The following is a 12,048-nucleotide window of genomic DNA, read 5'->3' on the forward strand; positions in this document are numbered from 1 at the left end:
ATTGATTTCAAGTTATTGTGCATTTGCAGTTTAATGAACAGATTCTAGTCATTTTTAACTACATTTTTTGCATCCATTTCCATGTGATTTTTCTTTCAGTTAGGAGCAACAGGACAGTTCAGGCTATGATTCAATGTCTTCTTTCTTTATGGATGTATTTGTCCAATGACAAGCTCAATGTGAGCAGTGAGTTATAAGTTGTGCAATTTGTGACCTCAATAAAAAAAACTACCCAGACGTTTAGCCACTGATCTGTAGATCAGTTGATATAAGAAGATCAACATAGAGGTTAAAATGCTTTTTCACTACAATATCAGTGAATCATAGGAATTCTTCATCAAAAGAAATGCTTTTATTTGAGAGTTCATCTGTATTTCAAATGATTCAGGAAATGAACTGAAATAATTTTATTCAAATATACAGAAAAACCAAATGACAATTTTAAGCTGACCAAGACCAAGAGTGTATATCTACACTGAAATTATTCACACCGTTCATAGAGTTGGGCCTGGTTCTTACTGTGTCATCAGTTCCAGAAACTTGCTCTGCTGCCTTTATCATGAGTTTATAGACCATAATAAATAACACACCTGACTGACAAAGGAAGTCCATCATGTGACACCAACTAAAATGGAAAATTTGATCAACAACGTATCATGTGACATGATGACTGTGAATTACACAGTTTTTTTTTCTTCCAAAGCTTCATTGTTCTTCTGCGATACTATTTAGAGTATGCTCACAAGGTGTATGTGTCATCAAACGTGATGCTACCAAAAACCGGTTTCTCAGGTCCTTCAAGTTTGCGGCTGGGTATAAAACGAGCCGTGCTGGTTTAACGCAGGCTGATTTGTATCATACTCGGCCGAAAATGACCGTAAAAAAACTTCATATTGAATATGACGCTGTAAACAACAGGAACACTTTTACAAATGGAGATACCATAAATGGACGGATAATCTTGGAGGTCTCAAAAGAAACAAAAGTTCAGTCGCTTCTTTTCATTGCTAAAGGAAAAGCGAGGGTTTGCTGGAGTGAGCATTACGGCAACAACCAAACTCATGTATACTGGTCTGATGAGAAATACTATAGTGTAAAACATCATATGATAAGGGAATCGAGACAAGATGGTAATGTTTGATTTCATATTATAAAAAGAAAAACATGTAATGTCTTGAGCTATTTAATTGTTGACATGCTAATCTGATGTCTTTTCCAGGGACTGAAGTCATCAGTAGAGGAAAACATGTTTTTCCTTTTACCTTCAAGATACCTGACAGGTATTTTTGTCTTTTGTTGGTTTACCTTTAAATCTCTTTTCTGTCTTGTGCAGTAATCCTTCGTTGTTACGTTACTTAACAGGAAAATGCCATCATCTTTTCACTCATCTGTGGGGAGAATTGTTCATAAGTTGAAGGCGGAGCTCAAACAGTCAGTGAAGCTGAAAAAGAAAGCTAAGATCCATTTTATGTTTGTGTCCAAAGCCGACATGGACACACCGGGACTCTTGGTGAGAAACAGAATGATTAAAAGTCAATCTTGATAAAGTGCTGCACACCACAAATTAATTTTTTTTCAGGAGATGGCAAGATGTTATTCAAATTTTTATTCCAGTCGAATCTGTGCTTCAGGTTCCCCAACAGGAAAGCAAGGATAAAAGTCTTGCATTTGGTTCTGGAAATGTTTCGATGGACGTCCATGCAAAGAAAATGGGATACAAACTTGGTAAATTTTTGGATAGGGAAGAAAAAAGGAGGAGGAAATCCCAACACTTCATATTTTGATTTCCAACTTTGCACCAAAGCAAAACCTGCGACCCATGCTGCCATATCTGAGTAGTAGAACTTTACCAACCTCTTCACCAAGATCAATCCTGCCATAGTTGTTTTATTCACCACAACTGTCTGTCTTTTACGTTTCAGTGTAAATATCTGCCTCTATTTTACAGGCGAGGCCATGTACGTCAACATTCAAATCAATAATGCCTCAAGTCGTTCAGTTAAACCCAAATTTGAACTATATGAGAAGAGGAGCTTCTTCGCTCAGGGTCAACGGAAAGTTCAGACACGCACTATTCTAAAGGAAAAGTCTGATGTTGTTGAAGGACGATCCGGCCAAAAAATGTTAACAAAGATTATCGCCATTCCCAGAGAGCTTACTCCGTCCATCCTGAACTGCTCCATCCTGAAACTGGAATACAGGCTGAAAGTAAGCTTCAGTCGTGACTTATTCATATCTGTTTTGATTTTACAGACATTGGACCTTTGATTTATTTAAAGACAACAAAATCAAAAAGTTGTCACATGATGAGAAAATGTTTACATTATTTAGAAAATTGTCACCAATACAAGACAATGAAGGAGAACAGAAAGGAACCAGCCTTCTTAGTATTTGATGCTTTTATTCATGTTACAAAAACAATAATGCAGAAAATATTTGTCTAATTATAGAGAACATTAACAAATCCCTAACCCTAATGCTATGTTGTGGAACAAAATCTTCAAATATTAAGGAAATTAAACTAAACACAAAATGTATGTTTCCCCCGTGACTTTTTCTCACAGGTGTACCTTGATATCAAATGTGCTGCAGACCCAAAGGTTAAACTGCCCATTGTCATTCTCCCTGAAGATATCAGCAGAGAGTCGGGTGAAATACAACCACTTCCTCCTGCCAGGTTTGGACTTGAAGCATTTGGAAACCCAAACCCACAAACCTGGGGCACCACATCACCAGCGATGAGTCCTCCACCTCCCTATGAAGCATCTGCCATGTTTCCCTCTTTCCCCTCTGAATATAAGACTACCTTGTAATATTGTATTTTTCTTCTGTCGTGACCGCAATGCTGTTGTACCTGCACTATTTATTTTCCACGCTGTGATTCGACACTCTTGTTATGTGGAGAAACTTAAAAAAAAATATATATATTTCTTTCTAAATCGTAAATTAAATCATGACACAGATTTAACAACCTTGACAGTTTTGAATTACAGTTGACATAATTTTAATAAAGCAGTGCATTGTTAAAATGGTTGGGGTTTTTTTAAACTACAGAGCAAATATTTCATAAACTGTGCTTCTGGAGCAAAACTTCGGTAAAAACGTCACTGAAATTAGCTAATATCAGTAAAAGGGGTGAAATTAGACTTAAAAAGCACATCCTCTGTTGAAGCTTATATTCTCTCCAGCAAGTTATGTTCATGAACTAGTCATCTCTAATCAGGTGATCTCTAATCTGATTGGTTGAGACACTGAAGACGTTAACCCTTTCTGAGCTGGAGTACAACTTGTTTAACTAAAATGTGCTCATGCCTACAGTATAGAGTACAAATATTTCACAACATATTTTTGATGATATATCATGTCAAAGTAGCTCCCAATGATGTTCTGAAATATATTAAAGTCTGTGAAAGTTGATAGGCATCTATGCACTTTAAATATCTCACTGTCATCATACAATCTTGGAGATGTTTCAAGTGAAGCAACTCCTAACACAATTCTGCCATTTAAATTGTCCGATTTCCAGGCAATGTTTTCTAGCAGATGCCATTTTGCCATTTGCTACCATCTCATTTACAGACAATTAAAAGAGGCACATAGAGCATGCATAAAAATAAATACAAGATAAAATAAGTATGTAGTAAGGAATGCTAATACAATGTGCATTTACACGGTTCACATGGACATTGAGGTAGAGATGAGTCGGTTTGTGGACAGTGCCCTCTGCTGATTGGAAAAAGTCACCTCCATATCTTTAGTCTTGTTTATGTTTTGTTCCAGACCACAACTGTGACACCAATCCACAAACTCATTTGTCAGACTTGGCAAATGACCACTTAATTTAACCCTTAAATGCAGGAGTGACAGGACCCTAAGTGACCCTATATCAGTGTGTTTAAGGATTATCGTTGTAATATGTATTGTTATATAATTGTGTTAATCAAGTTGTGTCTACACAAGAATGATTTTAAGTGAATTATTAAATTAATTATTAATTCAGGGGCACTGAATTATTTTATTTGTATTATTTTGAACATTTTAATAAAATTTTTGAAAGTTGCACAGCAATAGAACAATATGAAAATCTATTTTGTTTGCCTGTGAGTGTGTAAGAGTATGCGTGTGGAAGACAAGGCCCTATAAATGTTAGCTAGTTTACAAAATAGGCAAACCAAATCAAATGTACTCGCAATAATGGGCATTTTTCCTCTCCACTGTTACTACAAGCAAGGGCAGTAAGAGGGATTGCTGCAAAACAATGCAAGCAATTATCTGCTCATCCAGGAGCAGTGAATGCTCCTGCTGCCCAGAAAAATCAACCAATTTGAATAACTAAACTTAATACACTGAACCAATAGCTAGGACCAATTGGGATGAATGTATGATTGGCTTGCAATGACTTTTGCGAAGCACTTTGAGATGACGTGTTGTCAATAGGTGCTATAAATTGGAATTAATTGAATAAAATTAGAGATATTAGTTAGCTGGTAAGTGCAAATTCTTCACTGTATCTCTTCCAAAGCACAAATACACACAATTACAGTGTCATCATTCAACCTTGTTACACATTTCCCTTAGTGTTCAATTTCTATGGGTTTAATTAAATGCGTGGTTTACTGTGGTTTTTACCAAAACCTAGTGAGTTTTATGTCCATAGTGCAAAATGTATTAACCAAGACAAAAACTGATGTGTTCAATACTTCTTTTCCCTGCTGTGTCTTGGGTATTGAGCCTGAAAGATCTAAAATACTGCAATGCCCTATACTACCAGAAGAGGGAGCTGCAGCATGAATGTGAGAGGTTCTGAAAAGTCAAATGTACTATACACTCTGAAACAGTTAAATAGTCCCGAATCGGTTTCCTGTTTGCTCAATGATAGATTTCAAAACTTGTTGCTCTATAAGCTACTGAATGTCCAAAGGACAAAATACATTTCAGTGATGCTGGTAAGGTAGATCCTCTCGTCATCGGAGACTTTGTCCCTCAGTGTCTTCAAGATGCAACATCTGGTTTTTGTTCGAGAAACTTTGGCTTCTTTAAATCAACTTACATATGGTCATGTTAGTTTTTTTCCCCTTGAATTTATTATCTCTTAAGGTTAATATTTTTATGGAAGTTGCTTTATGGGAGTTGTTAATGTTTCAAGTGTTTTTAAGTCCATTTATTGTTTCTATCCTTTTTGAATTTCTCTGAATGGTGCGATACAAACTTGCCAGTAAACCTAATGTTGATTTCTATCTTAAAGCATGGATCTCGATGTCACAACACTGATGCAACAGGTGCCATGTTTCCATAAACATTAAATCCAAAGTGAAAGGAGAGGTCACAGATGTCAATAATGGATCCTGGACTGTGTGGTTTGCTCATATTGTCGCCTATGAATACTGAAAATAAAATGCTCTTTGGACTAAAGTCTGATAACAGTCGTGGAAATTTATTAGCTGCATTTAGAAATCTTATCTGGCGATTGATTTACTGTACTTATCGGACACTAGTAAAAAATTCAGTTGCTTTTAAAATGAAAGGTGAAAACATGCACCAGCTCTCACACTTCAACACAACAACTATTACTTCTAAAAATCTATAAAAGGCTCTGAAACCAACTCCATCCATGTTCACTTATACTCGGACCAAATTCCACGTCTCTGTTGAATGAAAACATCATGATGCTGCCACTACGATGCAAGACAATGGTGTGTTAGTGATGATGTTGTTAGTTTTCCACCACACACAATCCAAAGCGATTTAGATGAGGATTGAAAAGTTTCAAGTGTCAGCTGACTAGAATGTCTTCTTCGTTGTGAATGGCGAGTGCCCTGCCTGGCTTGTGGCAAACTTTAAATAGGACATCTTGATTCTTCTGTTCTTCTTCGTTCTTCCAGCTTTGTGGACTGCAGGTATAACATTTATCCTGTCGACAGAGCCTCTCACCTCACCTGTGGATCCCAGAGTTATTATGGCTCTCATGACTGTTTCTGTGATTAACGCTCTTCTCACACAGCCTGCAAATTTATAGTGACAATCATGTGGCATTCCTATTTTTTATTGTCTGTAGAACGAAGGAACAGAGATTCAAAACCCAAATAAAGCATTTTATATGTATAAATGAAAGCAAACACCATGAACAATAGTCACATCAAAAATATTGTTGGGCTCACTTTCATATAGTTTACGAGATTACTCATTAAATGTGTTTAGAGTCAAGAGCCATGTGCAAATCAAAGTCCCTTAGTTCATGCCTAAAGATAAGATAATAAATTCGATTTCAAGAGGATTCATGAAAAATAACTGCCACAAATATTTTAGATTTGACCTGTAAGATGCAGGAAGCATATTGATAATTTGTACTGTTGTGATTAGCTGTATGCATAACAACAACGGTAACAGTAAGATGCTTGTAACTCTTTTCTTTAATGTAAATGTAGAAGTATTTGTTTTAAACTTTGTAAACATTAGTTATGTCCTGACATATTTGCAAACACCACAAAATACATTTCTATTTAATCTTGTGTGCCCCTCTACTAAAATCGATTTGCCGATTATTACTCAAAATTAGACTTTACAAATGTAGGCATTGCAAGGATTTGTCACTCTGTGAAGAAACATGGATCGGATATAATGTACTAAGAGTGAAATCTATCATCATAATCCTGAGGAAATCATTAAAAATTATGAATAAGGTGTATCAAGGTGGATTTGAATTGAATGTACAAATAAGATGCGTAAAGGAATCCAATTGCAGCTATGTGTGAGAAACTGTAATAATTTGGTGGGTGGGAAGTGAAGACCCTTCCATATTTTTATGAGGACCTAAAATGTTTCGATTTTGTCTCTGACTGAAACTTAAAAGTGCAAAGAACAATGTATAAAATCACCATTTTTACAGAAGAATCTCAAATTTTGATATCAGATTTTTGTAGTATTCTCTAGCAAAAGCCCAGGAGCAAAGCGGTGCACAAAGTGCTCTCATTAATTAAAGTGCAGTCTGCAGACCCAAACAAACATTCAAGTCCAGCTCTCCGATATTTAACTGGAGCTGGACTTTTGTATTGATTTGCTTCAATGGCGACTTCTTTTTCTGATCAGTAGCACATTATAAGGTTCAGAATGACAATACAGTCAAATGTGACCAAAAATGAAGATGATGACGGCAGAGCAACACACTTAATAAAAAGCAAACGCATGTCCGTGGAAACTGTAGTGCCTCCGTACAAGCTTCTAAAATAAATATAAAAACATTTGTGAGCAAATCACCAGATTATTTATTGTGATTCAGAAATTGTCACTTTCATCCCGTAATAGTCTTAAATTCAGTTTGGGTAAATCCCATAAGGTACCATTTGTGAAGAACTGCAGCCTTTAGCAAAGCTTTTGAAGGAGCTTTTACTATTGCACAGACTGCTTTTATGGACTATGTCATGAATTTCAAAGAGTGCCTCCTTTGAAAAAAAAAATGAAGAAAGACACTTCCTTAATTATAAAACAAGGTGCTAAAGCGTACATTTAAATCCAGGAAGATTAGGTTTTATTGGGCTGGACGGGAAAGGGAGGCTGTTCTCGCCACACTTACTATTGTTGAGGCATTTAACACGTGTGACAAGATCTGCAGACCACAATGGGAAGACAATAAACCACAAGGATATAAATAGAGTCAGTCCCCTCTGGCAAGTTTGCTCCTGCTGAAAGCAGCCTTCTTTTTTGCCTCCCTTTTGCTTTGATATCTGTTTCCTCTCGCCAGACATGATGAAGTCGAACATAAAGAAAATAAATGTTACTTATAATTCGATGGATGATGAATCTCCGCTGACTAACGGAGACACGGTTGAAGGTGAGGTGACGGTGGAAGTGGAAAAGGAATGCCGAATCAACTCCCTCTACGTCAAGTTCAAGGGGAAAGCAAACGTTTTATGGAGCGAGACGAACCTCAACAGTACTAAGTTATACCGGGCCAAAGTCAAATACTTCAGCGTCAGACATTACTTCGTTAACGAGAAAAGCCCCAAAGGTAAACTTTTGTTTTGGTTACTGCAGGTTTCCTTGTATAGATATTTTTTTTCTTCACCAGAATCTTGATATTATCAAGGAGAAAAGTATCGTAATAGCCTACGAGCTGTCATGTGAAATAAAAAATGTATTTTTTTTTTATTTTTCAGAATAAATATGAGAAAAGCTTTAAATCTGGCACAAAGCCCATCTGGTGACAGGAAAAAAAAATAACTTGTCATCACGACTTGTGTAATGCGTGGGAACGGCATCATGCGCACATCAAACTCTTCCGACGTCAGTATCGGCGCATGGTCAAAACTGGCTTCAAAATGCAATAAAACGTAATAAAAACAAAATTATGTAATCGACCGAAATAGTAATAAAATCACTGAATGCAGTCCTCTGTCAATCAAATCGCTTAAATGTGTAATATTTACAACGTGATTGTTATTAGAATATTAATTGGGATGCACACAAACACTGGTTGCATAGTGTGCAACATTATTACGGTACAACTTTTAACAAACACTCGTTTGTTAAAAGTTTACAAAGTGCCGTCAAGGATTTTATTCCATTACAATTAGCATTATCCAGAACTAAGAGTATTTTGCAAAGAACCCATGCCTCACTGACTGAAGAATAAAACAAAGTAAGACCTGACTTGTGTCCATGTTTGGAACACCTGCCAGCATGGAGCAGCAGGGACTCACTTTTGAAATCATCTTATTGTCACAAATTAAAAATGTAGCTACCACTAATTAAGCAACTCGTTCCCACGAGCTATTAAGTTGTTTCCAAGTCTTGATGAAAGTTTTCAGACCTTTTTCCATCATTTTATCCCAAATAAAAACAATTTGACCTTTGCACACTTTGTATTCTGGTTCAGCTAAAAAGAAAATTATTTATCTTTCGCATTCAACCTAATGTGAGCATCAGATATTGCCTTCCTGAATGTTTGTTTTGGTATTCTCCTGTCAAAAACCAGTAACAAAGACAAACTAAACAAGCAACTAAATACACAATTTCAAAGCAGAAAGTGAATAAAGTTGAGTAACTGCAGACTGTGAAACTGTGTACAGTGTTGAGAATAAATAAGTCGGTGTTTACCTTTGATCTCTTTCAGCTAGTGGCTAAGCTAAACCTAAAGGAAATGACATGTCAGGAAATTACATGTCAGGAAATTACAATTACATTCTGACATGCCTCCTAAAGGTGGCATGTCAGAATGGACCAGCTGTATTTTGGTATTAATAAATGGCATTCATGAATTCAGCTCACCGACTCTTCTTTAACCTCATACATCAAGAACTCAGCATGTAGAACGGATGATTCTCCTTATACAGGTTACTGTATAACTGATCTTATGTCACTTTTGAGAAAAGGTGATTTCTCAATTCATTTGCATTTTATTTAACATTTCCTGCAGTTTTTTTTTATCTTTTTGTAAGTTTTTAATATTGTTTTTCATTTGTTTAGAGTCACATATTCTGACTCCAGGAATTCATGTCTACCCATTCTGCTATCAGTTCCCTGAAGAGTAAGTAACAATGACTCCCAAAAGTGAGAGTCATTGTTTTTTGTAAGATTTTTTTTTATTATTATTTTAATAAATCAGTGTAATGCTTATATAATGTGACATTTGGTCAAATGTAACTCAGCGGTGATTCTGTGTGCCCCCAACCAGAGCCGGTTGTTGTTTAATTACCTCATTTCTCCTTGGGATCATTATAGCGTTTTTGATTTTGAATTTGAATTGAGATGTTGCCTAGAGCTCCAGCTGTTGAAGGAGAACATACAAAGTAAGGAAAACAGAATGGATTGAACAGCAACAATGTGTAGCCCCTCTGCGTTCAGCTCTTTGGCAAGCCACTGAAAAAAAGCTGAGCGCAAATGGAGAAAAAGTCCATTTATGCTCTCTTGTCAAGTTGGCTTATGTTAGACCATTTTGAGAAAAGGTGATCAATTTTTCTGTTCTGCATGATGCTCACCATCACCTGGCTTTCTCTGGTTCCTCTCTAGGGGCATTCCCTCCTCCTTCTACAGCAGGTATGGAAGCGTGACATACTCTCTGGAGGCTGTTTTGAGCAGAAAAATGAGCATGGACAAGAAGAGCACGATTCCAATAAATTTTTTTGCAAAAATAGACCTGAACTCAAACCCTGAGTTAATGGTATGTTCTGGCATCCACTTTTATTCAATTTTTAGATGTTAAAAAAATGATTCTATAGTATATTGTTGGTGACAAAAATCTTAAGGTTCAAGATGGATTTTGACAGCAGTCAAGACAAGGTCCTGGTAAGGAGGCAGAATAGGATATTTTGGAGTTTTGGTGGGTAGAAGAGGGCTAAACATTTTTAGTTTGTTGGGGATTCTTTTACACCATTGTAATGTCATCATATCAATTTATAATAGTCTCCAGCTCAAGCTGCCTGAAAGCTTTACGAGAGCTTAAATCACTGTTTACAGTCATCTGTGTTGGAAGTAACTCCTCAATTTGTATCTTACAATGAAAACATTAATTTAGTAAGTCGCCTTTCAGGAACCAAAATCCGAATCCCTGGAAAAGACAATGACATTATTCACCGCAGGAAGTGTCGCCATGGATGTGAATCTTGAACGAACATGTTTCTTCCAAGGTCAGAGGTTATGAAGTGCTATTGACAGTGATATACAACTGACTGTTTGAAGGCTTTTTCTTACCTCTCTTTGTGTTCCACAGGAGAAGAATTGTCAGTTTCGTTGAGGATTCAAAACAATTCACCTCATGACATCAAGCCCAAGTACTCTATATACAAGAAGACAAGCTACTTTGCACGGAAGAAGAGAAAATGCCAGACTAAAGTTATAGTAAATGAGGTGGGAACACCCATCCCTCCTTCAGCTTCAGAAAATGTTACAAAGGTCCTCACCATTCCCAAAGATGTGAAGCCCTCCATACATAACTGCAAAATCATTAAAGTTGAGTACAGGTTAAAGGTAAGCAACCCCAAACAGTTGGACAGTTGTGTGATGTTAAAAAGCAAAACATCACAAATAGAACAGATTGATCAGACCTCTTAGTTGCTTCTGCAACCAAAACTCCCCCATGCAATAAAACTCAGAGCTGATCAGACAAGAACTGCTCCCCAATAAAACAAAACAAACAAGAAAATCATCTTGCTTGGAGTAAAAATCCTACAGAGATTCACAAGCTTGGATCTCTGTGGACTTTGTCCTACTCTGTTGGATAGGCAAAGTTGACCGAGGAGTTTTACAATCTTCAAAGTAAAGCGGAGAACTTTTAAAACATCCAGGTTTTCTAAAGCCGACACCTGGGAAGATCTCCACCACATTCAGTTCACTGCAAAAGCGTGGCGCTAAAAAAGTGCGGCTGTTTCATTAAAGCGAAACAGAGGATCGCTTAGCTGCCGACATCTCCCAGAATGCCGTGCGCTTCTGGGTCAGAGTTTAGTGAAATTAATGAAAAATCTATGGGATGTATTATCCCATAGATTTACATCCCATGGATGTATTATCAGTTGATATAAGCATTGTTATTGATTTATTTTCTAGGCCTAACTATGATATATATTTTCACCAAATGCTGTTACAAACTTTGATTGTATTGAATATGTTCTTTTCCTAAGATATTGAAGTTACTTTTTTTTTTCCCACAGGTTTACCTTGATGTGAAGCGTGCTTTAGATCCAGAGATTAAAATAGAAATAGTCATCCTGCCATCTGGTACATCCGCAGGATGGCAGGATGTGCCATCCTGCCATCCTGGAACCAGGGTGGAACCAGGGTCATACCCTCCTGCTGACCTCAAATCACATGGGAACTATGGGACTCCAGACCCTCCAGCCTGGGACTTTGCACGTCGAATTCCACGAGCAGTGCTTCAACCGTCTGGCCATCCTTCCTTTGGGGGATTTGGAACGAATCCTTCTTCATAACATGTTTCCTGTAAACATTAGACAAGAAGAAAAGACACTCGTCTACTTTTACTCAGAATCAGGTTTATTCGCTAAGTTTCACAAACAAGGAATCCAGGCCTCCATTGGTTAATACATTTGATTTCCA

At 36.9% G+C, this 12,048-nt stretch overlaps 2 protein-coding genes across 3 annotated transcripts; both read left to right on the top strand.

Moving 5' to 3' along the window:
- Positions 1-824: 824 nt before the first annotated feature.
- On the top strand, positions 825-3,029 carry LOC103142976 (arrestin domain-containing protein 3-like). Of its 2 annotated transcripts, none has more exons than XM_016674837.1 (4): positions 825-1,130; positions 1,220-1,280; positions 1,363-1,510; positions 1,632-1,941. In XM_016674837.1, exons 1-4 carry the CDS (start codon positions 872-874, stop codon positions 1,782-1,784), a joined length of 621 nt encoding a protein of 206 aa, XP_016530323.1. In that variant the 5' UTR covers positions 825-871; the 3' UTR covers positions 1,785-1,941. The 2 variants fall into 2 exon arrangements, with proteins under 2 accessions (XP_016530323.1, XP_016530322.1); XM_016674836.1 differs by lacking the exons at positions 825-1,130; positions 1,220-1,280 and adding exons at positions 1,949-2,208; positions 2,565-3,029 and having other exon boundaries at positions 1,287-1,510; positions 1,632-1,725.
- Positions 3,030-7,785: 4,756 nt separating this feature from the next.
- Positions 7,786-11,921, top strand: LOC103142990 (arrestin domain-containing protein 3-like). Its single transcript, XM_007559337.1, has 6 exons — positions 7,786-8,005; positions 9,463-9,523; positions 10,006-10,156; positions 10,526-10,622; positions 10,706-10,962; positions 11,643-11,921. Exons 1-6 carry the CDS (start codon positions 7,786-7,788, stop codon positions 11,919-11,921), a joined length of 1,065 nt encoding a protein of 354 aa, XP_007559399.1.
- The last annotated feature ends 127 nt before the right edge of the window (positions 11,922-12,048 follow it).

The sequence above is a fragment of the Poecilia formosa genome, unplaced genomic scaffold (assembly GCF_000485575.1).
Source record: "Poecilia formosa unplaced genomic scaffold, Poecilia_formosa-5.1.2 Scaffold103, whole genome shotgun sequence".
Classification (NCBI taxonomy): Eukaryota; Metazoa; Chordata; class Actinopteri; order Cyprinodontiformes; family Poeciliidae; genus Poecilia; species Poecilia formosa.

Bases quoted from the DNA above. Each gene is read 5' to 3' on its own strand.
- LOC103142976 (XM_016674836.1), top strand. From the start codon at position 1,367: ATGCCATCATCTTTTCACTCATCTGTGGGGAGAATTGTTCATAAGTTG. The intron at 1,726-1,948 runs GTAAATTTTTGG...TCTATTTTACAG, and splicing joins GAAAATGGGATACAAACTTG to GCGAGGCCATGTACGTCAAC. The intron at 2,209-2,564 runs GTAAGCTTCAGT...TTTTTCTCACAG, and splicing joins AACTGGAATACAGGCTGAAA to GTGTACCTTGATATCAAATG.
- LOC103142990 (XM_007559337.1), top strand. From the start codon at position 7,786: ATGGATGATGAATCTCCGCTGACTAACGGAGACACGGTTGAAGGTGAG. The intron at 10,623-10,705 runs GTCAGAGGTTAT...TGTGTTCCACAG, and splicing joins ACGAACATGTTTCTTCCAAG to GAGAAGAATTGTCAGTTTCG. The intron at 10,963-11,642 runs GTAAGCAACCCC...TTTTTCCCACAG, and splicing joins AAGTTGAGTACAGGTTAAAG to GTTTACCTTGATGTGAAGCG.